The 23,533-nt window shown below is 34.6% G+C and overlaps 4 protein-coding genes across 10 annotated transcripts; all 4 read right to left on the reverse strand.

Annotated features, from left to right (window-relative positions):
• Positions 1-760: 760 nt before the first annotated feature.
• LOC131615865 (BTB/POZ domain and ankyrin repeat-containing protein NPR1-like) lies at positions 761-4,088 on the reverse strand. Of its 2 annotated transcripts, XM_058887036.1 has the most exons (6): positions 3,932-4,062; positions 3,722-3,769; positions 2,829-3,405; positions 1,759-2,518; positions 1,258-1,446; positions 761-1,154 (listed from the first exon to the last, which is right to left on the reverse strand). In XM_058887036.1, the coding sequence occupies exons 3-6, from the start codon at positions 3,363-3,365 to the stop codon at positions 883-885; spliced, it is 1,758 nt and encodes a 585-aa protein (XP_058743019.1). In that variant the 5' UTR covers positions 3,366-3,405; positions 3,722-3,769; positions 3,932-4,062; the 3' UTR covers positions 761-882. The 2 variants fall into 2 exon arrangements, with proteins under 2 accessions (XP_058743019.1, XP_058743020.1); XM_058887037.1 differs by lacking the exon at positions 3,722-3,769 and having other exon boundaries at positions 3,932-4,088.
• A 3,479-nt stretch (positions 4,089-7,567) lies between these two features.
• On the reverse strand, positions 7,568-11,190 carry LOC131615866 (putative UDP-glucose flavonoid 3-O-glucosyltransferase 3). Its single transcript, XM_058887038.1, has 2 exons — positions 9,466-11,190; positions 7,568-7,685 (listed from the first exon to the last, which is right to left on the reverse strand). Exon 1 carries the CDS (start codon positions 10,904-10,906, stop codon positions 9,467-9,469), a length of 1,440 nt encoding a protein of 479 aa, XP_058743021.1. The 5' UTR covers positions 10,907-11,190; the 3' UTR covers positions 7,568-7,685; position 9,466.
• Positions 11,191-14,034: 2,844 nt separating this feature from the next.
• On the reverse strand, positions 14,035-20,320 carry LOC131615867 (anthocyanidin 3-O-glucosyltransferase 2-like). Of its 6 annotated transcripts, none has more exons than XM_058887044.1 (7): positions 17,856-20,320; positions 17,692-17,771; positions 16,672-16,773; positions 16,064-16,212; positions 15,819-15,951; positions 14,606-14,809; positions 14,035-14,434 (listed from the first exon to the last, which is right to left on the reverse strand). In XM_058887044.1, the coding sequence occupies exon 1, from the start codon at positions 20,142-20,144 to the stop codon at positions 18,705-18,707; it is 1,440 nt and encodes a 479-aa protein (XP_058743027.1). In that variant the 5' UTR covers positions 20,145-20,320; the 3' UTR covers positions 14,035-14,434; positions 14,606-14,809; positions 15,819-15,951; positions 16,064-16,212; positions 16,672-16,773; positions 17,692-17,771; positions 17,856-18,704. The 6 variants fall into 6 exon arrangements, with proteins under 6 accessions (XP_058743027.1, XP_058743024.1, XP_058743022.1 ...); XM_058887041.1 differs by lacking the exon at positions 16,064-16,212 and adding an exon at positions 17,167-17,211; XM_058887039.1 differs by lacking the exon at positions 16,064-16,212.
• Positions 20,321-21,476: 1,156 nt separating this feature from the next.
• On the reverse strand, positions 21,477-22,919 carry LOC131617845 (anthocyanidin 3-O-glucosyltransferase 6-like). The gene has a single exon (XM_058889098.1). It carries the CDS (start codon positions 22,917-22,919, stop codon positions 21,477-21,479), a length of 1,443 nt encoding a protein of 480 aa, XP_058745081.1.
• Between the last annotated feature and the right edge of the window lie 614 nt (positions 22,920-23,533).

The following is a 23,533-nucleotide window of genomic DNA, read 5'->3' on the forward strand; positions in this document are numbered from 1 at the left end:
TCAAATTTGAATTGTACATTATTCTAATAGCTTCTTCTTGTTGATCAAAATAGTGCTAGAAGAGGAAGAGTCTATCTCCTTCAAGATGAGTTACCACAAGCTGTGAAATATTTCAGTCAGAATCCTCTACAAATGTTGTATAGTACAACAAAATTAAAACCGTTGGATTGAACTTCATATGATTAAAATCTAACGGTCTTGAAACCACTATGTGTGTGGTTGTGTCATGTGTGTGCGCATGTGAAGTTTTATTTGTAGATAACTAGATATGTGTTATGTGGATCACTCTGTTGTCCTGTGACTCCTTCTTGACAATGATTTGTTTTTTGTCTTTTTCTCATGGCAGCACACAATCAGCTGTCGCATGTTCTTCCTTATTTAAAAAGAAAAATATTTCACATATAGAACACTTTTAATCACGTGTTACATGAATTAATCATATTTCTTTATGACTTTTATATAAACAATAAGTCTGCATGGTTCAAGGTTCAGTTAATCTACCAAATTATTTAAAAATCCATACAATTTCTTCCCTTTTTCTAGGCAACACAGGTGAGTCAAGTCAACAATCAAGTGGACCTCGCAAACAACAATTTTCTTTTTTTACATTATCATATGAATCTTGATCGTAATTATTAGTATTATAGTCCGGTGACCTCACCAACAGACACTTTAATTTCATCTTAAATTTAACTCAATCTTACAAAATTTGTTTGTAAGATCAGAATTATCTCGACTTATAAATATATTATATATAACATATGATCTGATGTTGATTTCTATATAGCATCTTATTGGAAAAATACATACAAGTTGCAACATTACTTCAAAAAGACAAAACTTATACTACCAAATAGCCACTATTCTATCACAACATGGACTTCATTTTCTCCTCACTTTGTGGTTAAGACTTTCCCTTCTTGTTGAAGAGGATGTTGTAGAAGTCAATGATGACAAATTTGAATGGTTATTTTCAGCCATATCCTTGTGAAATGCCTTCTGTACCTCGTCTCTAAGTTCCATGAACCGTGCTTTCTTCGTTCTTCGCTCTTCCTCGGTTCCGTTCTCTAGGACATGAACATCGGGCATCTCGTCTTCTAGATACTTATCTAGCACCTCCGAACAATGCGGAAAGAAACGCCTACCATTCTCAACTGTATACAAAATAAAACACGAAACCGTTTAACAAATTTTTTCGACAAAAGCAACAATTAAAAAGGAACAGAGAGAGTATGAGGAAATAACTTTTAAGCATACCTGTTTTTACAAGGGATTGTAATCTTAATTGGAGTTTTCTTGTTCTAAAAGAAGGAGTTTCATTTAGATCTACTTCTTTTATATTGCCTTTTAGAGGTGATGAAGTTGCGTAGAGCGGTGTTGAATCGGCCTCAGCATTCTCTATGGCAACCCTAGCCTCAGCAGGAAAGAACAGCCTAGCAAATGCAACTGCAGCATATGAAAAACAATGTTATTTTCATAATATGTTTCCAAATTCAAAAGACTCGCGCAGATGTTTAGTTGAGATTCTTATGCACCCGTATTCCTAAAAAGATAATAGCAACTACGCGTTTCTTTGGATCTGCGTTTTCAAAATTTAATATTTGATGAATTGATAGTGTAAAAATAATTCAAGCTAAAAATGAGTTGATTCTAGTTCACTTTTAACCCGAATCAATTCACTCGGAATCAATTTTTTCCATAACGGAATCAAACACGCGCTAAATCAATGAAAGAACGTGAACTAGACAAGTAAAGTACCTCTATTTTCAAGGTAATCCAGTCTCATATTCAAATCATCAGCAGTTAACTGTGACAAAACCGACATGTCCACCGACATAGAATTTCTTCTCATTTCTCTCTCAAGTACATCAACACAAAGCCTGTCTTTATGAGACTCCTTACCCTGCACAGTCTTCGCATTATAATCCTTCCGCCTCGTCAATCTCTGACAAATTGAAAGAGCAGTTTGTCCATCAAGTGTGGTTTCTGATGCACAAGCTCCTTTCTTCAACAGTGCACACAGAATAGATGGATCCTTTCGTCGTGCAGCCACGTGAAGAACCGTGTATCCGCGCGGATTCTTAAGGAGAATATCAGCCAATCCTAGAGTAAGAACTTCTTGAACGACCTTAGAATCGCAATAAGCACAAGCGTAGTGTAGCGCGTATGCATTGTCAAGAGTCACACTAGATTCGTCTAAAAGAAGCTTTAGTAACTCAACATCATCAGAGTCCAACGCTTTAAGGATTTTCCCTATACTCTTATCGTTCACAATCACAGGCTCTACTTCCATCGCATCGGGCGTTGATTCTGGAAGAGATTGGACTCTGAGAGATTTGATTTCGGTCATAACTTCGTATGGAAGTTCTCTTTCCAAAGATATGATGTCCATGTCCGACCTCGCTACTCTCTGAATGCAATGAGTGAGAAGCTGTTCTAGTTGGCAATGATTAGCAGCAACAAGGATCGGAATGACATCTTCTACGAGCGCCTTATCAACAAAATTTAGAAGATACCTCTGCATCAGTAAAGAGATATTCACATTAGACCAGTTAAAAAACGACTTGAGTTTTTCGTCTCCTACTAACCTATTCCATATCACAAAGGCACAATCCCTCCCATTCACGCATTTAACATATCGGTGGAAGTTGGATTGAGATCAGACAAACCATCTGATCTTGATACAACGACCACCAATGTGCTGATAGCGTGAATGTGTGAAATTGCTAACCGCAAACAATCCAATTCCGAAAACCAGATAACCCTAAACAATTGATATAATAGCCGATATAAAAAGTACAAGAAATTGATGCAGAGTATGTATATACCTGAAAAAGCAAAACAAGCTCTTTCATCTGAAATGTGGAAGAAGCATAAATAAGTTCCAGCGCATAATCGATAGCCGGACGACACGAATCATGAATACAAGCTTCATCAACACAAGTCATCACTTCTGTTGGTGGAGCCTTCAACTTTCCGGTATACAAATAATGCAAAAAAACAACAAAAGCTTCATATCCAACACTACCATAACACACCAAATTTTTCATCTGATAACTCGGCTTTCCCTTTCCTTCCTTCGAATCTCCATCTTTTCCTTTCTTAAAAAGTTCATGAAAAAACTGACTCCGCGAAGCCAGTATACATCGATGAATACCGACCGGAATATCTTCAACAACAATCTCAGCATCACAGTAATCATAATCAACAACATCACTCAATAGCTTCTCAAGGCTTCCACTGAGCTTATTCAAACTCACAATTTCAATATTTGCCACATGTTCATTGTGAGTATTGCTTGAAGCATTTGATAAGTGTGATGATACAAAACTCAATGATGATGATGCTTCATTTGAATTATCCATGACCCTTTTAAGCCTCAAATTGAGTCAACGGATTGGTTGACTTAATTTGAAACCAAAAAAAATAAAATAATCAGATTCATAGTTCATAGTTCATAGTTCATACCCCTGTAAGGACATAACAAACCTCTATATCTAAAAAACCTCAAAAAAACAAACTTTTAAGAAGGGATTTTCTCCATAATCACTTGAAAGACAAGAAACATAAGTAAGATTCCATGAAACACAAAATTAAGATTTTTTAATACCATTTTGGTCAACTTGATGACCCATTAAAGGTATGAAGATAAAGAATGAAAAAGTTTAGATTTTTAGCAGTTAAATGATGTAGGTAAGAGATTAAGAGAAAAACTACATACAGGGTCAGTCTTTGATTTGAGATTGAAGATGAAATCACTCAATAGCAGCTTGTGAGACAGAGAGAATGAATCAGAAACAGAAACAGAAACAGAAACAAATCTTGAGGAACAGTAGGAATTGGTTAAGCATATGAATAGTTGACCATGGAAGATTTCAAAAAGATAAATACAAAGACATAGAAAAATTGAAGAAAAAGAATAGTTTTTTACCACAAGAATCAAGAATGCTTTCTAAGTCCATTCCACCAAAGAAGACATGACTTGGAAGGGAAAGAGAAAGTGAGACATGAGCAAAGGTTGACCAACAAAATAGAGAGAGATGGGAAAAGTTGTTCTAGATATTATTTTTTTTCATTTTTTATTATTCTCACAATTTTCTCATGTATGTTTAATTAAAGTTTATATATAAAATATAATATTGTGATGTTCGTATCTAGTGCTTATGAGCTATAAGCATACATTTGTGTACACGTAGAGGATTGAAAAAGGGTAAGAAGTGATGAGTGAATCTAAGCATACAAGCTAAATCTATTTTGGTCGTACACAAAAATAGTATTTTAAGGCAGCCAGATTCTTACCGGTTCTTTATCATTCATGTTTGGAAAATCTATAGTGATTTTATATATTTACACTTATGAATAGGTATATATAATAGATAATAATATAATTTAGACTTATGAATAATTGAATACAAAATTACAATTAATTGATTTTTAACATTCTTCCTCAAACCGGATCATATATATATATATATATATATATATATATATATATATATATATATATATATATATATATATATATATATATATATATATATATATATATATATATATATATATTGTATGACTCGGTTTGATTCAGATAGAATTCACTCGAAAATTCTTAAGAGATTTGGTAAAAATATCAGTCAATCGATTTTTAGATTTTACGAACTCTGCGGTTATTTTTTCTGACAGTACTTTTCGCTTACATAGTGACAATCTATTACTATGTGTTTGGTCCGTTCATGGAATACTGAATTGGATGCAATGTGAAGTGCCACTTGATTGTCGCTTATGAGTCTTTTGTCTTGATTGTCTCTCAACTTAAGTTCTAAGAGTAAATTCTTAAGCCACGCAAGTTCCTTTGATGTTGCTGACACAACAAAATATTCAGCTTCAACACTAAATAGTGGAATTGTGTTTTGTTTCTTGCTCCTCCATGAAATAATATTTCCTCCAATAAGAATACAATATTAAGAAGTGTATCTCCTATCCGAAGGTGGTCATGCCCACTCTGCATCAGAATAACACGTGATTTTAGCATCACCATTTTCTTCATATAATAGGCATCTTCTTAGTGTTTTTTTTTTTTTCATATATTTGAGAAACTAAATAACTGCATTTCAATGAATCACAGAGAGCATTCAAAAATTTACTCACAAGGCTCACTGCAAAAGCAATATCCAATCTGATGACAGTAAGATACTTGAGTATACTCACTACCTTGTAAAAGAGGACAAAAAGACTGTTGTCAGTATCAACTTTTGCAAAACGTCTCATCCTCACCTTCCATTGTGCCACTACCGCCACTTTACTACTGCACTACTCAATGTCTCCATGCTAGTTGTAGTTTATGAAATTCCAACTTCATCCTCTAACGGGACTATTCTTATCTATTTAAGGGAGTGTTTGAAGCCATGGAAAATGACGAATTATTCTGAAGTAGAACAACGAACGTGAATCGTCGAAATCATATTCAAAGAAGTTAAAAGAAACAATGAGAAAAAATCGAGCATCAACACAAAGAAGAAAGTTGTTATTTCATTAAAAGCTTCATAACTTTCATTCTTTGTAAATCTCATTGTATTGTGTATCAGCTTTTCAAGAAGCATTTTGTAAACACAATACTTTGTAACTTAACCAAGTTGGTTAATATTCATTGGGGGACTAAAGGTCTAGTTAGGATCCTCGAGAAGTCTTTGACGGATAGTCATTGAGGTTGTAATCAAACAGTATTTGATTAGTGGATTAAGTCCTTGTTGATAAGACAAAATTACCCGAGTAAGGAGGACTGAAAGTAGCCTAGTTAACACTAAACTAAGATAAAATCTTGTGTTTATCCTTATGCTATTCCTTATTCTTTATCCTCGAAAAAGTTTTTAACCTAGAAACCTAATTCAATCTCCCTTCCTCGTATTTCATCGAACCTTCAGTTTTGTCTTGAATTATTTGATAAAGCGTTTTAATTAGGTGTAGCAGTGCATGGTGTTTGGTATGGGTTCCGCTGTAAAATATTTGGATAATAATCGGATTATAACCAAATCCAAAATAATTTAATCGGTTAATAACCATTTAATTATATCCGGATTATATAAATGGATAACCAAACCATTAATAACTAAATCGGTTAATAACCATTCAATTATATCCGGATATTTAAAAGTAGTTTATATTTGGTTATAGATTTGAGCATCACAACCGGATATTTTGTACACCCTATTCCGTTGGTTGAGTTCATAAATACTCTTGTATTATGTTTTTTTTCTTTCTGTCATGACATGTTTAAGCTTTCATTTGGATATAATAGAAATTTTTTTGTTGCCTTTAAAAAAAAAAACATGAAAAAGGATCCACTATGATCAGCATGTTCACATATTAGAAACTTTTATGTCCGTATGATCTTGATCCGATAATATAAAATAAAAAAATATTTTTATTCAATAATTTATCATGCAACCTATATGTTATCCATTTGAAATATCATCTTATATCTTGCTCTACCATTTGTAAGCCTAATTTTTTTCTATGTAATTGATTCAAGGAGAAAATTATTCAACAAAATCAACCATAATTTATTTTTTTTTCTTCTCTCAACATCAAGACAAAACATCTTTTTCAAATATTTCATACACTAACAAAATGTCATCATGGAAAGAGTTTTGGATAATGATCAAGTTTTAGAAACATACAAAACCATTCTATTACAAAACCAACAAATGAAAAGCATTTTTATCTATTTATTTGAAGGAAGTAATAACAATTAACAAGCAATTTCAGAAAAAGAAATGTCGAAACTGGAAGTGGGGGTGATAATAGCAATGAAAGGCCATCCAGGGAGTGGCAAAAGCACTTTAGCAAAATCCATAGCTTCTTCTCTCAAACTCCCTCTAATCGACAAAGACGATATCAAAGACTGTACTCTTCCCCTTCGTTTAACCTCACCTGCTTCTCTTCTCAACGACCTATCATACGACGCCGTTTGGCAGATTGCTTCCACTCAGCTTAGCGTCGGTCTCAGCGTTGTTGTTGATTCTCCTCTTTCTCGTAGGGTTCACTTCGACCGTCTCCGTCAACTCGCCGCATCGTATGGTGTTTGTCTTGTTATAATTGAGTGTAGGCCGAAGGACTGTGGTCTGTGGCGCAGGAGGCTGGAGGAACGCGGTGGTGGTGGAGGAGGACATAAACCGGCGACATGGGAGGATTTGGAGAAGCTTCTGGAAGAGTATGGTGGTTGTAGTGAATATGATGTGGGCGATGTGGCGAGGATAGTGGTGGATACAACCGCGCCGGTGTCTCTGGATCGGTTGAGTTCGGATGTTTTGGAGTTCATTTTCTGTCAGGCTGCTAAGAACACTCTAGCGATTTAGCTACGAGACTTTTCTGTTAATAACAATAGCTGTATTATCACTGAAAATTTGTAAATAAATAACATTATGGAAATAAATAAATATGAAATAGTGTTTTGTAAGGTTTATTCTAGATCCTTGTCTATATTGGAAAATTTTATAATAATTATAGAAAGTTTCTTAAGTAACAACCAATTTCATACTTGAACTAATTCAGAAAAATAAGATTAAAATAAATGTACTAGGTGATGGCACTTGAATATCTTGAGTTCTTGACTCACTCTTTGCAAGCTAGCGTCTCAAATTCCGTGCAAACTACTATCTCTCTGCAAAGCTATTTTTTCCATGCTCCATCTTTCAATATAAAAAAGACAATAGAATTACCAACAAGACAATAGAATAAGCTCAAATACTAAAACACAACCAACAAAACACACATCCAAGCCAAAACACACTCAATAAAATAACAAATAGCATTGATATTTTAAAAATCAGGTCCATCATCAAACAAGTGAGAATACCAAGTTACTAGTGCATTGATCGAACGACTAGGTCACCGATCGAAGCATATGAATAAATTATATAATTCGGTTGTATAGCAAAATTATATAATTATTAAATTTTTTGAATCGGATGACTCACTCTCTATAAATATTACGACTCCTATAACATTTCAAAATATGATAATTTCATAAATTCATTCTTAAATTTTTTTTTTTTGATACATGTGGTATCCAACCAGTCAAATCGACTAATCCACATAGAGGGCTTTTACCTCTCGTAACCCTTAAGGGTTTGGTTTTGGTCCCGTGCTCCTTCGAACTCGAGACTTCAAAAAAAACAAACCTTTGGAACTCGAGTTCCCTTCCGCTGGGCCAACCTCTCAAGTTTTGTAAATTTAAATTTTAAACATATCTATCATAAAATAAATTTTGAAATAACAAAATAATTAAAGTGTCTAACAAATTTAATTTTAAGAGAAAATTGTTTCAAATAAATTTAAATATATTTTAATTTTATTTTTTAAAAACATTATCATACCGGCGTCGTTATTTCGGAAAAAAACAAGTATTTAACCGCCGATTTTCTAATACTGTCGGTGCTCTAGTTCTGTCCGGTTCAATAGCATACTCTATCCAAAAATTAGATCAAGACCGGAGACCTCTCCAATTCTTAGTTCAATAATTTATCTAATCATTTCGATCCAATTTTTAAAACACTGAATTGAAAAAACAGAATCAACATGCTAGTATCACTCCATCATAACCTCATTACCAACAACACTACTTGACAAGCTAACACAAACAAAATGAAACCAAACATGCTACAATTCAAATCAAAGAACTTCAAAAAAAATAAAAATAGAAGCAACATATTAGAAAAGCCTCAACAAACAAATAAAGAATGAAGCATAATAGAGCATGTATGAATATGGCACTGTATTCTCATTCTCAATCCCATCACAATGTGATTTTGATCACCCTTGATACATTATTGTGTTGTTTCCTTATACAAGTTAGACACCAAATCATATCTCTTTCAAGGAGGAAATGTTTTTTGGCTTGTCATCAACATGTCGTTATTGATTCTTTATTGGGTTTGCTTTAACCAACTGCTACAAGAATGTATTTATAATACCACCTTGATCAATTAATAAACATTTTAATTAAACTAATCATACTTATATTTTTAGGCTAGTTAAATTTGAGTTGTCAAGCACAAAATCAAATTACCATACTTAGATTAACATATACTATTTATTAGGTCCATTGACTCATGTACTTTTACTACAACTTCCTAAGTTAAGTACGCTTGTGAGTTGTGTGAATCAGAAACATAATATATGTTTGAAATTGAATTTCCAAATCAGTTGGGATAAAAACGTCTTTGCAACAGTAACAAAGAATGGGCATAGTCATTTTTGTCGATACTCGTTTTCTCAGTGATCCCAAAAAAAAAACTTCATTAAAGATTAACATAATGGAGTATTAAAATGCTCATCCTACTTAATATGTAGCCAAGAGAACTAATGTAATTTAAAATAGAAGAATTCCAAAACCAGAAACCAAACAATATTAATATTGAAACCTAAACCAATTTCCTATGGCCTTTTTTTAAATGGATACTAGGATACCTCAATTTGATGCTTGATTCACAATATAATCAATCAACCGTGCTAAGTAAATATAAGAAGAACCTCCGTCTAACAAAGTCTTCCTGCTTTTTTCACTCATCTTTTTCACTTTCTTTCTTACCTCTCCATCCTTATCCAACAAACTCCTTATCCCTTTCTCAATCTTGTCTGCAGTTACAAGATAATTAGGCTCACCATTAAACTCCACATTATAATCCAATGCAATCTCCACACCCATCTTCAACTCACACACCAATTGAAAAGCATTAGTCCGTTGTTCTGCAAAAATAGGCCAAGTGGCAATAGGCACACCAAAATAAATGCTCTCGAGTGTTGAATTCCAGCCACAATGCGAAACAAATCCTCCTGTTGCATGATGGGCTAATATTTGAGTTTGTGGAGCCCATCCAACGATCCTTCCAATCTTTGCAGTCCGATCTAAAAAACCTTTAGGTAAAATCAAATCTAAATCAAAAAGAGAGTAATCAGAGGGCGCATCCATTGAACCTTTTGGTGGAGATTTTCGAAGAGACCATATAAAACGGACACCGATATTCTCAACTGCCAATGCGATCTCCTTAATCTGATCCTCATTGAAAGAACCCCTACTACCGAAACAGAGGAAAACTACCGATGAAGTAGGTTGGTCATCAAGCCACTTAATGGTATCATTAGATCCATCAATGCCATTGGTTTTGTGCTCCAAATTTAGTATGGGACCCACCGGATATATCGGTAAACTAGCTAGATCTGCATCGGATACAAATGAGTGAACTGCATGAGATTCTAGCTCTTCAAATGAATTTACTATAATGCCATCGGCATTCTTGAGGCCTTTCCAATAGACCATCATAAACGACTCCAATTCCTTGAGTAGCACAGCACTAGGCAACGATTTTATCGGAACCGAGTTAGCAAAACTTGGGACAACCAACTCAGTGAGTTGCAGCAACTGAGTCGAATCTACGTTGTCTCGTTCATTGATAGTGTGAAGATGGAGGCTCAAACCAAGGAAAGCAACACCGGAAGTGAAGTAGACGAGCGTAGGGACGGAAAACTCTTTGGCAACGTCAATCATGGTGGTGCAGAACATATCAACAACGAAGGCAGCAAGGTGTCCATGCTGTCCTTCTCCAGTAGTGAGGTTAGAGACAGCTTGTTTGACGTATGGTTTCTGAGCTTCAAGAAGAGCGGCCATGGCGGAGCCTGGGTTGGAATTCGGGGGAAGAGAACATTCTGGAAGGTTGATGACATTGAGAGAATCTAAGATTGGAAGGGATTTAGTGTAGGCATCAGTTTCTGTGGTATTTGGGAATTTGATAATCAAGACGGTTATTCGGAGACGGTTATCACGGTTGATTAGAAGCTTAGCAAACTCAAGAGTTGAAACTAAGTGGCCAACACCAGGAGAAGGGATAAACACCAGTTGTGCTTTTTTCATCTTGTTTTTCTTGTTGTTAGAAGTGTGTGAGAGTGAGTATGTGAAACTGTGAGTTTGTTTTGAATTGATATTTTGTATCAGTATAACTATTCTAATATGTAGTGGGATAATGAAAGTGTGGTGAGATTGAAATGTTTGTGTGGCATAATGGATGGAGGGTGGAAGCTATTGGCTTACTATTCTCGTGTACTAGATATTGAACTTGGAAAATAAAACTGACAAGCTACCGACGTCGAGCGGACCTTTGTACTATCTTGTTGGAATTATTCAATAATTCATAAACACTGACAAACATTGCATGCTATCTCCTTTTTCATTTGGTATACTAGTAGTAGTGATAAAGGTAAGCTAGCTGTAACACAAACAAAAAGAGAAAGCTAACTATCCGTGTAAAGTGTAAACCCATTTGAAACCGGTTTTGAACACTCGATCACCCGCACAATCAATTTGACCTGTTCGTTTAATTAAAAATTGCTTCGGTTTCACGAAATTAATACGGTTTGTGGATTTCTGTCCACCCCTAATTGTTGGCTTTCATGGATCATTCATTATTCCTTAATTCGTTTCGAAAGAATTAAAATTTAATTTGACTTAAAGACGTTGAGTCGATCGGACTGTGGATTAGATTCGTTGTTGGAGTCATGATGATGATGATAGTGACAAGGAGTAGAAGCTCACGCAAGAGAAAAGATAAAGAAAAAATGGATGCAAGAGAAAAGATGAGTGAGTAACTTTTATATAGTGAAATTTTCGAGTTGATTTTCGGGTGAAAATCATTAAGATCCATAGAGATTTGGCCCATAAAAGATTTATTTGAAATTTTTTCCAAAACAAGCTTGCTACTCAATTACAACTAACTTAATCTATTAGATCTACCAAAATGTTTAGATTTTGCGCATTTTGAGGACCAAGCATAATCAACAACGACGAAGGTCATAGGACCAAACATCACCTTGAGGTGGTGTACTCCGATGTTTGCGGGGCCATGCAAGTCGACTCGTAGTGGCAATAGGTACTTTGTTACTTTTATCGATTATTTTAGTAGGAAACTATGAACATACCAAATCAAGAGAAAGGATGAGGTATTTGATGTGTTTAAGACTTTTAAGTCCATGGTTGAGCCAAAAAGTGGTCACAAACATAAAATTCTCAAAACGGATGGTGGAGGTGAATATACCTCGAATGAGTTTGGGAAGTATATTATGATGAAGAGGGGATAATGCTTGAGGTTGCGTCACCCAATATGCCACAACATAATGGTGTTGCTGAGAGGAAAAATCATTCGATAATCAACATGGTTCGAAGCATGTTAAAGGGAAAAGACTTGCCGAAGGAGTTATGGGGAGAAGTTGTTTCTACAGCCGCTTATTTGTTGAATTGGTGCCCTACAAAGAAGCTTGATAAGGTGACTCCATAAAAGGTATGGTCTGAATTTAAACCAAGCTTAATTTATTTAAGATTTTTCGATTCAATTGCATTTCGACACGTTTCGGGTCAACTTCGAAAGAAGTTGGATGACAAAGGTGAGATAATGTTGCTTGTTGGTTATCATCCTATATGAGGTTATAAGTTGTTTGATGTTGCAAACAAGAGGATCGTGATTAGTCGAGATATTGTGGTCGACGAATTGAGGCGTTTTGACAGTAGAAAAATTGGTTTGACAGGTCCTTTAATCGGTTACCAGAATGGCGTAACCGATTACAAACGCAACTTTTTGTTTCCTGAAGCTGTTGGAACTGATATAACAGAGGTAATAATTGGTTATGAGAATCCTGAAATTGGTTACGACAACAAAAATGTAGAAAATCAGGTTGTAGGCGGTTTTATACAACAACTTGTCGAAGTCGAAATCGGGGAAAATAATAGACGACGAACTAGGCAAAGAGGTTTGCCTTAGAGACTCCAAGATTGTGAAATATTCCGGGATGACGAGATCAATGATGATGGTGATTTTGTTCACTTTGCGCTTATAGCCGAATCCGAGCCCGTTAGTACGGAAGAGACATTAAGTAATACAAAGTGGGTGTGTGTGATGAAAATGAGCTAGAATCGATTGAGAAATACAGTACATGGGAGTTGGTTGATCTTCAGGAACGAAAGAAGCCAATCGGTGTGAGATGGGTATATAAAGTGAAGGCAAATCCCAAAGGTGAAATAGTCAAGCATAAGGCTCGACTAGTTGCGAAGGGATTTTTGCAAAGAGAAAGTATAGACTTTGATGAGGTGTTTGTACCTGTTGCTAGGATAGAAATCATAAGGATAGTTGTTGGCATTGTAAATTGCAACAATTGGTCGATTTATCAAATGGATGTGAAATCCACATTTTTTAATGGTCCACTCGAGGAGGAAGTTTATGTAGAACAACCCCTGGTTTTGTTGTGACAACTCAAGGGGAAATGGTTTACAAAATGAAGAAAGCGTTTTATGGTTTAAAGCAAGCTCCTATGGCTTTGAACAAACACATCGATGATTTTTTAGTTAACTTTGGCTTCAAGATATGTGTTTCCGAGCATGGTGTCTAAGTAATTAAGAAGAAGCATTGTCAACTTGGTAATACTAATTTTCTTAGTAATAAAAAATCCTGCTTACACTAGTAGAAAAAATGCTTGTAGGTCGGTTAAAAATGACTTTTTAAGTCGGTTCCAAGCCTGACCTAAGAACTACCGACATAAGAAGTTTGGACTTCTTAAGTCGGATTTAGACCTGACTTAAGAAAGTTTTATAAGGTCGGCTAAGCAGTGTCCGACTTAATAAGTATAAACTTTCAGATAACACTAATCCCACTTGTACCCGACTTAAGAAGTTTCATTTTTAAATCGAATATATTTAACCGACCTAACAAGATTTTTTTTTATAGTGACGTTATTTTTTTTGGATGGCACCTATATATATATATATATATATATATATATATATATATATATATATATATATATATATATATATATATATATATATATATATATATATATATATATATATATATATATATATATATATATATATAACAGCAACAACAACAAATCATCACACAGATCAACATAATAGCAGACAAAATAATAATAATAACACAACACCATATAATTTTTTTTCCATATATCTCACCCAGACTTCAAAATAAGACCATAGAAGTAAAAATATTGTTATATTAAATTAAAACATCATTGTAATCAAAATAGGTACATAGCCATTGTGTGCTAACAGGTAACATCAGTTGCACTAAAATGTAAACTTAAAGAGATAACACTATACTTATCAAAAAGCATAAACAAGAGTAACGACTAAGATGAAACAACAACTGCGCACTTTTCAAAATATAACCAAAACAAGAAACCTTAAAGACAGGTGAGAAAAGATCATATCATTGTCCGAACAGCCAACCGCCAACATCCAACACAAAATTGCGCCTAATTCATATCATTGTCTGCACTTGCTTCTGCTTCAGTGTGTTCCAATATCATTTTTGCACAACATTCTTGAACATTTTTTTGCTTCATCTTTTTAAAATGGATTTGAATCCTCATATATCTAAATAAATAAATGTTGACATAACATTAAACTATTATATCGACATTTAAATATAATCCAAACACACAGTACCAAATACGAATAGACAAGTCATCATCCAGTGGCTAACTTAATATTTCTAATGTCAATTCAAGACCAACTAATGAGGATTTATGTAAAAGAAAAAGGTACCTCGGGTTCTGGCTCTATAGGGTTATCCAATCCAGCTTTGATAACATCAGTTATTTCAGTTGATGATATCTTGAATTCTATTACCCCAGCTCCTTCGATGTGAACTTTTTTCAGAACACAAGCAACAATTTCTATAGGAAGGGGTGTAGAAGGCTTTCCAAAATCAACAATAAATTCTAACACCTGAGCACCAACAAAATTAACCTACACCAAAAGACATTTAAAATCAATAAATATAAGTTACACAAAAATTTGAATATGAAGTTCTATGAAATAACTCAAATATACTAATTAAAGTAAAATCAAAATCAAAATCAAAATATAATATATTTACCTCATTTTGACTAATATAATTTTACAATAAAAAAGAGAAAATGAAGCCAAAACAACCATAATACCAAAATTGTGATAGAAACTAGCACCTAATTTACAACACATAAGGAATGCGGAAATCATTAATAAAAGGAAGAGTAGTTGATCTTTCTTATCAGGATAGTTGAAATGGCTGTACTAAAAATTATAAATTAAAGAGATAATCTCCATAGCACTTTTGTAATTATTGTAAGTTATGTTGTTACTAGGGAAGGTCATTAGTTAATGTGAAATTGAGGCTTCTCTTAGAAAAGCAATGAAATAGTATTTATTTAGTTCTGTCTATATAGTCTACTACTGACGCACAACTTTGTATTAATTAATTTTCTTAGAAAGTCATTCAAGTTGTGCCCTCCAAAAGAGACTTGCATTGCATCTATAAGTTGCGGGAATAAAATAACAGTCAACAATAGCAAAAGGGTAAGGGGTTTAAATCATTATAAAGAGTTATACAATGTCCAATGACCATTAGTGAAAATACTCGTCAAGGGTAATTGTCCCGGCAATAGCAAGTATATTTCATAAGGGCATCTAGATAGCGGGTTAATTCACCCTGAGTAACACCAAAATCTTTAAGGCTGCGAACTTACATCATACAAGTTTTCATTAGACTATGATGATAGATCAAATGTTGTAAATGTAAGTTTTCGAGCAATTCTTAACCAAAACAATTTAGTTTTCTCTATGCATTTCTGACCATATGGACCCAGGGGACAATTGTAAGAGTATCGTGACTATTGACAAAGTAGAACATAAAATAACTAACTGAAACAAGCAATGGAAACAAAATTAGAAATTGTAATATTGAAAAGATAGGTAAAGCACAGCAGAGGAAACAAACCTCATGAACAGCAACTCTAATAGCATTTTGTCAATTCTTTGGTTCTGCAGTTATTGTTATAATACATCCTTTCCTTCCAGAATTACTATGATCCAATTCAACTGAAGTCTAATGTGAATGGTGGAATCGAACTCTGTAAATTTCATACAAAGATAACAGATTTAGATGCTAAGAGATAGACTATCCGATAAATTACAAACCAGTTTTATCAAATAGCGGCGCCATGGCCACTATGGCGGATATACATGGTGGATTTTTGGGCTCGCCGCAATGGTAAATATTTGTCGATATTGCAGGGTTTTCCGCCATAATTTGCAATAATGGTGCCGCAAAGCGGCCGGTATGACAGGATTTTGGCTCTCCACCATGGACCGCCAACGACAACACTTACAAACTGCCAAACAAAAGTTTGTTTTAGACTGACTTTGAGATTGAACTATGATGTGAGCATTGACTCTATGCTACACACACTGGTGACCTTTGTATGTATCATTAAGTACAGAAAAATATAGCTAAATAACTTAATTGATGTATCCAATATTCACATGAGTTTAATTTCTCTCACATTTATTTCTTCTACTAATTATTCTTTAGAAGTATTAACAAAAACAAATAATTTTTGTAGCACCATTCGGTACAGGGGAATATTTGTAAATAACAAAGGTGCGGAACAAAAGTCTTGCCCCAGAGGAATTGAACCATACTAGTATTTTACTAATACCAAAATATAAATGTAAAAAGTACATAAATATGAGATATCACATAATGGATGCCATATGAGTTTTTCCAGTAGGCATTTAGAAACATGTGATCGAGCATAGTATTGTAGCAGAAAAGAAGGACTTCATCTCACCTTATATCTTGTATTTATACGAAAATAAAGAGCTGACAAAAATATTCTTTTCATCAAGACAATACACAAATCGCGGTATGTTTGAACCTTATTCACTGGAATCTGCATAAGATTTCAATAAAATAATTAATGGAATGAGACAGCACACAGTACTATCTACATGTACTAACTAACTGTGAAACAATAGAGGATACCATGGTAAAAAAGAATTATGAAAGGAAGCAGAATAAAGAATAATCCCAGACTGCAGCACGATACAACAAACTCTAAAAATGCCAATGATAGGATGGATTTTTTACCAATGACTATTGATGACAACTTAGAATTTCTGTAGCCATCTTTTACCATAGTATCCACTTAACTGCCTCTAAAGATAGCTCAAGTAGGTTCAAATCAAAAATATAGTATCTAGATCAGATGAAACACCCAATCACATCTAATCTATGCATTTCTACAAAATTATAAGTGGCTTATACGATAAGAAATAAAGAGTACCTCATTCGGGGCATCCATAACAGATGGAAAAAGATCATCAAAATCCTAACAAACAAGATTCACCAATGAACAAATAATTCTAAAGAATTACAGTGCCTAATCACAATTATATACAATAAAAATGAAGGATATTCATTGGGAAATAGTATATGCGGTTTGAAAATGTTAATGAAGAAGTTTTAACGTGGATGTTAACCTGATAAAAATGCAGGAATAGGGAATACAATTATACTATTAACAACATGCAACATTAACCTGATTAAATTATACACAGAATATTCTTTAAATCACATGATTATCGCAATTTTGTATTAGCGAGAATTTATCAAGGTTGCAAAATCCCTAAGTTAGTTACATTCACAGTCAAAAAAATTCATGAAACATAGTTAACGAAACAAAGGAAATTGAAGAATCGTCGCTAGCGTACTACTTGTATGTTACCGATGTCTTTAATAATTATACCAGTGCTGAGTAAGCTAAGCTATTATGCAGTTAAACAAATTCAAAATGGAAAAAATGACTTACTAATAATGAAAGGTTCGAAAACCCTTTGAGGTTTGAGAAATTTTGAACAACCAAAGTCTTCAATTGTTAGGGTTTGAGACCTACAAAGAAGAAAGGGTTAGATTCGTAGCCAGAGAAAAGAGAAAATCGAAGGAGAACTTGCACAGGTTAAAGGAAGCTCGTACGTAGGTTGAAGAATAGCTCATAATTGATTGAGAGCTTGTACAAGAACGATGAATCGTACACAGGGGAAGAAGATGAAGCTCATATGGTTTGGAAGAAATGGTTAGGGCTAGAATTTGTGGAAAGAATCGTACCCAGTAGAGCTCTCTTTTGGTTGAGGGATTTTTCAATTTTTGTTAGGGTTAGAGTTTGGGATTTTTCAATCTCTGAGAGGCCACGATTTTGATGAGTTTGGGGAGAAGAAACGGTTTGAGAAATGCAAAAAGGTAAAAATCGGAAAATAATTTGTTTAAACGTGTTTTTTTATTTTTTTTTTGTATGTATAATGAATGGTGCATTTCTTTATACATTGATTATTTTATTTTTTATTTTATTTTTGATAAATATAAATTTATTATAAAACTTTTTTATGAAGGGTATCGAGTTCGATCCCTCGTGAAACACATTAGAATTTAATTTTTTTTAGAAATATATAAAACCTCTTAGGTCAGGTGGGTACCACGTGACTTAATAAATAGACTTCTTAAGTCAGTTAATAAACACAAGCGACTTAAGAAATTTAATGTGAATTATATGTTTTTATTTAATTTTTGTTAAGTCAGTTTTAAATGCACCCGACCTAACTAAGTTACAAATATTTAGGGAATTGCCACCGCATCACTTCTTAAGTCAGGTGGCATGTGAACTGACTTAAAAACTTCTGCTAAAAAGGTATTTTTGTACTAGTGTTAAAAGATGGAGCACAAACTAAAATTAATGTAATACAAAGCAAATAAATTTCCAAGCAAGAAAACAAGCATCATTAATGTGAACTCAATCCGCTATGACTTTCTTCTTGTAAGTGAGTACTATCATATTTGGTTCACAATATAATCAATCAAACGACCTAAATAATTATAAGAAGATCCTCCTTCTAATAAAGTATTCCCACTCTTTTCACTCATCTCGTTCACTTTCTTCCTTATCTCTTCATCCTCGGACAAGACACTCCTTATTCCTCTCTCAATCTTTTCTGCATTTACAACATAGTTATGCTCACCAGTATATTCCACTCGATAATCCAATGCAATCTCCACTGCTATCTTCAACTCACACACCAACTCAAAAGCATTTGTCGGTTGTTCTGCGGAATGTGGCCACGTGGCAATAGGCACACCAAAATAAATGCTCTCAAGTGTTGAATTCCAACCACAATGCGAAACAAATCCTCCCGTCGCTGGATGAGCTAGTATTTGAGCTTGTGGTGCCCATCCAACGACCCTTCCAATTTTAGCAGTCCGATCTAAAAATCCTTTTGGTAAAATCGAATCAAAATGAAAAGGTGAATAATCAGAGGGTGCATCCATCGTCCCCTTTGGTGGAGGTTTACGGAGAGCCCATATAAAACGGACTTCACTTTTCTCAATAGCATAAGCAATCTCTTTAATCTGATCCTCATAGAAAGAACCCCTACTTCCAAAGCAGAGAAAAACTACAGAAGAAGGAGGTTGATCATCAAGCCACTTGATGGTGTCATCGGAATCAACGCTTCCTTTGGTTTTGGATTCTAGGTTTAGTATGGGCCCCACCGGATATATAGTTGTTAAACTAGCTAGATCAGGATGGGATGCAAACGAGTGAACCGCATAGGATTCTAGCTCTTCAAATGAATTTACTATAATGCCATCAGCATTCTTGAGGCCTTTGCAGTAGGCCATAAAAAACGACTCCCATTCCTTTTGTAGCACAACACTAGGCAACGATTCTGTTGGAACCGGGTTAGCGAAACTCGGGACAGCCAGCTCAGTGAGTTGCAGCAACTGAGTCGAATCTACGCTGTCTCGTTCATGGATAGTATGAAGATGAAACATCAAGCCAAGTAAAGCAACGCCGGAAGTGAAGAAGACGAGCGTAGGGACGGAAAATTCTTTGGCAACATCAATCATGCGGGTGCAGAACATGTCAACAACAAAGGCAGCCAAGCGTCCGTGCTGTGCTTCTCCAGTAGTGAGGTTAGAGACAGCTTGCTTGACGTTTGGTTTTTGAGCTTCAAGGAGAGCGATCATGGCGGAACGTCGATCCATGTTTGGAGGAAGAGAACATTCTGGAAGGTTGATGATATTGAGAGAATCTAAGATGGGAAGGGATTTAGTGTAGATATCAGTTTCTGTAGTATTTGGGAATTTCATAATCAAGACGGTTATTCGGAGACGGTTATCACGGTTGATTAGAAGCTTTGCAAACTCGAGAGTTGAAACTATGTGGCCAACACCAGGAGAAGGGATAAACACCACTTGTGCTTTTTTCATCATCTTTTTGTTGTTGTTAGAAGTGTGTGAGTGATTATGTGAAACTGTGACTTTGTTGTTGTTATAGTGTTATTCCAAACATGGCTTGAGTTAGAGGAATCTTAGCATTGGGAGATGTATCATGACTTACGGTTTTAATAATATAGTGTGATTGAAATGTTTGTAGGGCAGAATGGATGAATGGTGGAAGCTATTGGTGAACAAGGATTTTAAAATTGACCCGTTATTATCTTGTTGGAATTATTCAATAATTCACAAAAACCGACAAATAACAAACATTATATTAAGTTTACCTGCATTTGGCTGCTTCAAATAACAACCATTTGAAAAGTAGAACTATAAGTATGTTGTTGGGTATAAGTATGTTGTTGAGTATAACAATCATTCAGCTATACATGAAAGTTGTGAATGAAAGTAGAACTATAAGTTTGTTGTTGTGTTTCTCTTATACATACGGATAGGTTGAACTGAAGTCTACAAGATCATTTGGAAAGTACTTTACAAAAAATAAAATTGCATTTTCTTTATAAGCAATGGAATCCTTAACTATTACAAAGGGTACTCAACCCAACTTACATTGGGACCTCGCCTTATCTATAGAGTGGTTATTAATCTCTTTTGAAACATAAGTATCCGATTAGAATGCCATAAAACATAAGAGTATGTTAGAAAAAGAGATCAGATCCTAGAAGTGAGATACAACATTTGCTTAAGTTTATAGAGGATGCAGAGTATGTTTATTGGAGTAGAAAAATAGATGACTCAAAAGGTGTGAGAGATATTTTTTGAACTCATTCAAATTCTATTAAGCTGTTGAATATTTTCCCTATTTTAAAATTTGGTAATTTAGTTTCTCAAATTAGTTTTTTTTTTTGTTGGAAGTTTAACCCCTTTTTAAATATTAAGACCAAATTTTGATGCTAATGGAAATCAAACCTATTGCTGAAGCACTTTCTTTTCCAACTGAGCCACACAACTTTTTTGGAAATTGACAGCAATTAAAGTATATATATTGCACTTTAGGAGATGTCCATGGATTTCCTGTGTGTATTTTTAGCCATGATGCAGGTAGCCAACGAAAGCACCAATTTAACAATAAGAGAAAAGTAAATAGTACAAAAATAATATTCAAAAATTATTTCACTAAATTGTGTAAAGAGTGAGTACAATTTACGAATCTATTACTGAAATGGTTAGCAATTACGGTTGAGAACCATTTGGAGGAATCTATTACTGAAATGGTTAGCAATTACGGTTGAGAACCATTTGGAGGACTTAGAAAATTACAAGAATGGCTAGAATAAGTGTAAGAAGCATTTCCAAACCATACATAATTTAATCTGATGTTTGATTCACAATATAATCAATCAATCGTTCTAAATAAGTGTAAGAAGATCCTCCTTCTAATAAAGTCTTCCTACTCTTTTCACTCATCTCTTTCACTTTCTTTCTTACCTCTCCATCCTTATCCAACACACTCTTTATTCCTTTTTCAATCATGTCTGCCGTTACAACATAGTTAGGTTCACCATTGAACGTTATGCTATAATCCAATGTAATCTCCACACCCAACTTCAGTTCACTCACCAATTCAAAAGCATTCATTTGTTGTTCGGCAGAAATAGGCCACGTGGCAATAGGCACGCCATAATAGATACTCTCAAGTGTTGAATTCCAGCCACAATGCGAAACAAATCCTCCTGTCGCACGATGGGCTAGTATTTGAGCTTGAGGGGCCCATCCAATGACCCTTCCAGTTTCTGCAGTCCGATCTAAAAATCCTTTAGGTAAAATCGAATCCAATTGAAAATGTGGGTAATTAGAAGGCGCATCCATAGTGCCTTTTGGTGGAGGTTTTCGAAGAGACCATATAAAGCGGACGCCACTATTCTCAATAGCATATGCTATCTTCTTAATCTGATCTTCATCGAAAGAACCCATACTGCCGAAGCAGAGAAAAATTATCGAGGAAGGAGGTTTATCATCAAGCCACTTGAGGATGCCATCAGAATCAACGCTGCATTTGGTTTTCGGCTCCAGGTTTAGTATAGGTCCGACCGGATATATCGGTAAACTAGTTAGGCCTGCATGAGATACAAATGAATGAACCGCATGGGATTCAAGCTCTTCAAATGAATTTACTATAATGCCATCAGCATTCTTCAGGCCTTTCCAGTAGAAGTCCATCAAAAACGGCTCCCATTCTTTGAGTAGCACAACACTAGGCAACGATTTTATTGGAACCGAGTTAGCGAAACTCGGGACAGCCAGCTTAGTGAGTTGCAGCAATTGAGTTGAATCTACGCTGTCTCGTTCATGGATGGTGTGAAGATGGAGACTCAAACCAAGGAAAGCAACACCGGAAGTGAAGAAGACGAGCGTAGGAACGGAAAACTCTTTGGCAATATCAATCATGGGGGTGCAGAACATGTCAACAACAAAGGCAGCCAGGCGTCCGTGTTGTGGCTCTCTAGTAATGAGGTTAGAGACAGCTTGTTTGACGTTTGGTTTCTGAGCTTCGAGGAGAGCGATCATGGCGGAACCAGGGTTGGAATTCGGGGGAAGAGAGCATTCTGGAAGGTTGATGACATTGAGAGAATCTAAGATAGGAAGGGATTTAGTGTAAACATCAGTTTCTGTGGCGAGTGGGAATTTCATAATCAAGACATTTATTCGTAGACGGTTGTCACGGTTGATTAGAAGCTTCGCGAACTCCAGAGTCGAAACTATATGACCTACACCAGGAGAAGGGATCAACACCACTTGTACTTTTTTCATCTTCTTGTTGTTGTTAAAAGTGTGTGAGAGTGAGTATAATGAAACTGTGACTTTGTTTTGAATTCATCTTTGATATAACTGTTTTATTATATAGTGTATGATTCCACCAAACATTGTGAACAAGGATTTTAAAACTGAATAGTTATAAACTATCTTGCTGTAATTATTCAATAATACATAAACTACTACAAACATTGCAGGCTACCTCTTTTTTCAATTATATGTTTTGGAATGTTGTGCGTGTATACACCAGGATGTTAACTTTACCTGCATTTGGTAGCTTCAAATAACATTCATTTGAAAAGTGCTATATAAAAAAATAGTGAATGAAAAGAGAACTATAGGTTTGTTGTTGAGTATTTCTCTGATACATATGGAATGGATAGCTTGAATCCAAGACTATAAGATCAATTGGAAAGTGCTTTACAAAAAAATTGATTCTTATCATTGAATTCATATAGTTTGAACTAAAATGATTGTTTTGAATTTATTTTTCATTTTCATTTTCATTTTATATAACCATTTAATTTATCACAAGTTTTTAAATTTTTAATATAAATTTTAAATTTAATTGGAAAAAATTGAGTAAAATGATTACTATATAAGTACTTTAA

The sequence above is a fragment of the Vicia villosa genome, linkage group LG7 (genome assembly GCF_029867415.1).
Source record: "Vicia villosa cultivar HV-30 ecotype Madison, WI linkage group LG7, Vvil1.0, whole genome shotgun sequence".
NCBI classification, from domain to species: Eukaryota; Viridiplantae; Streptophyta; class Magnoliopsida; order Fabales; family Fabaceae; genus Vicia; species Vicia villosa.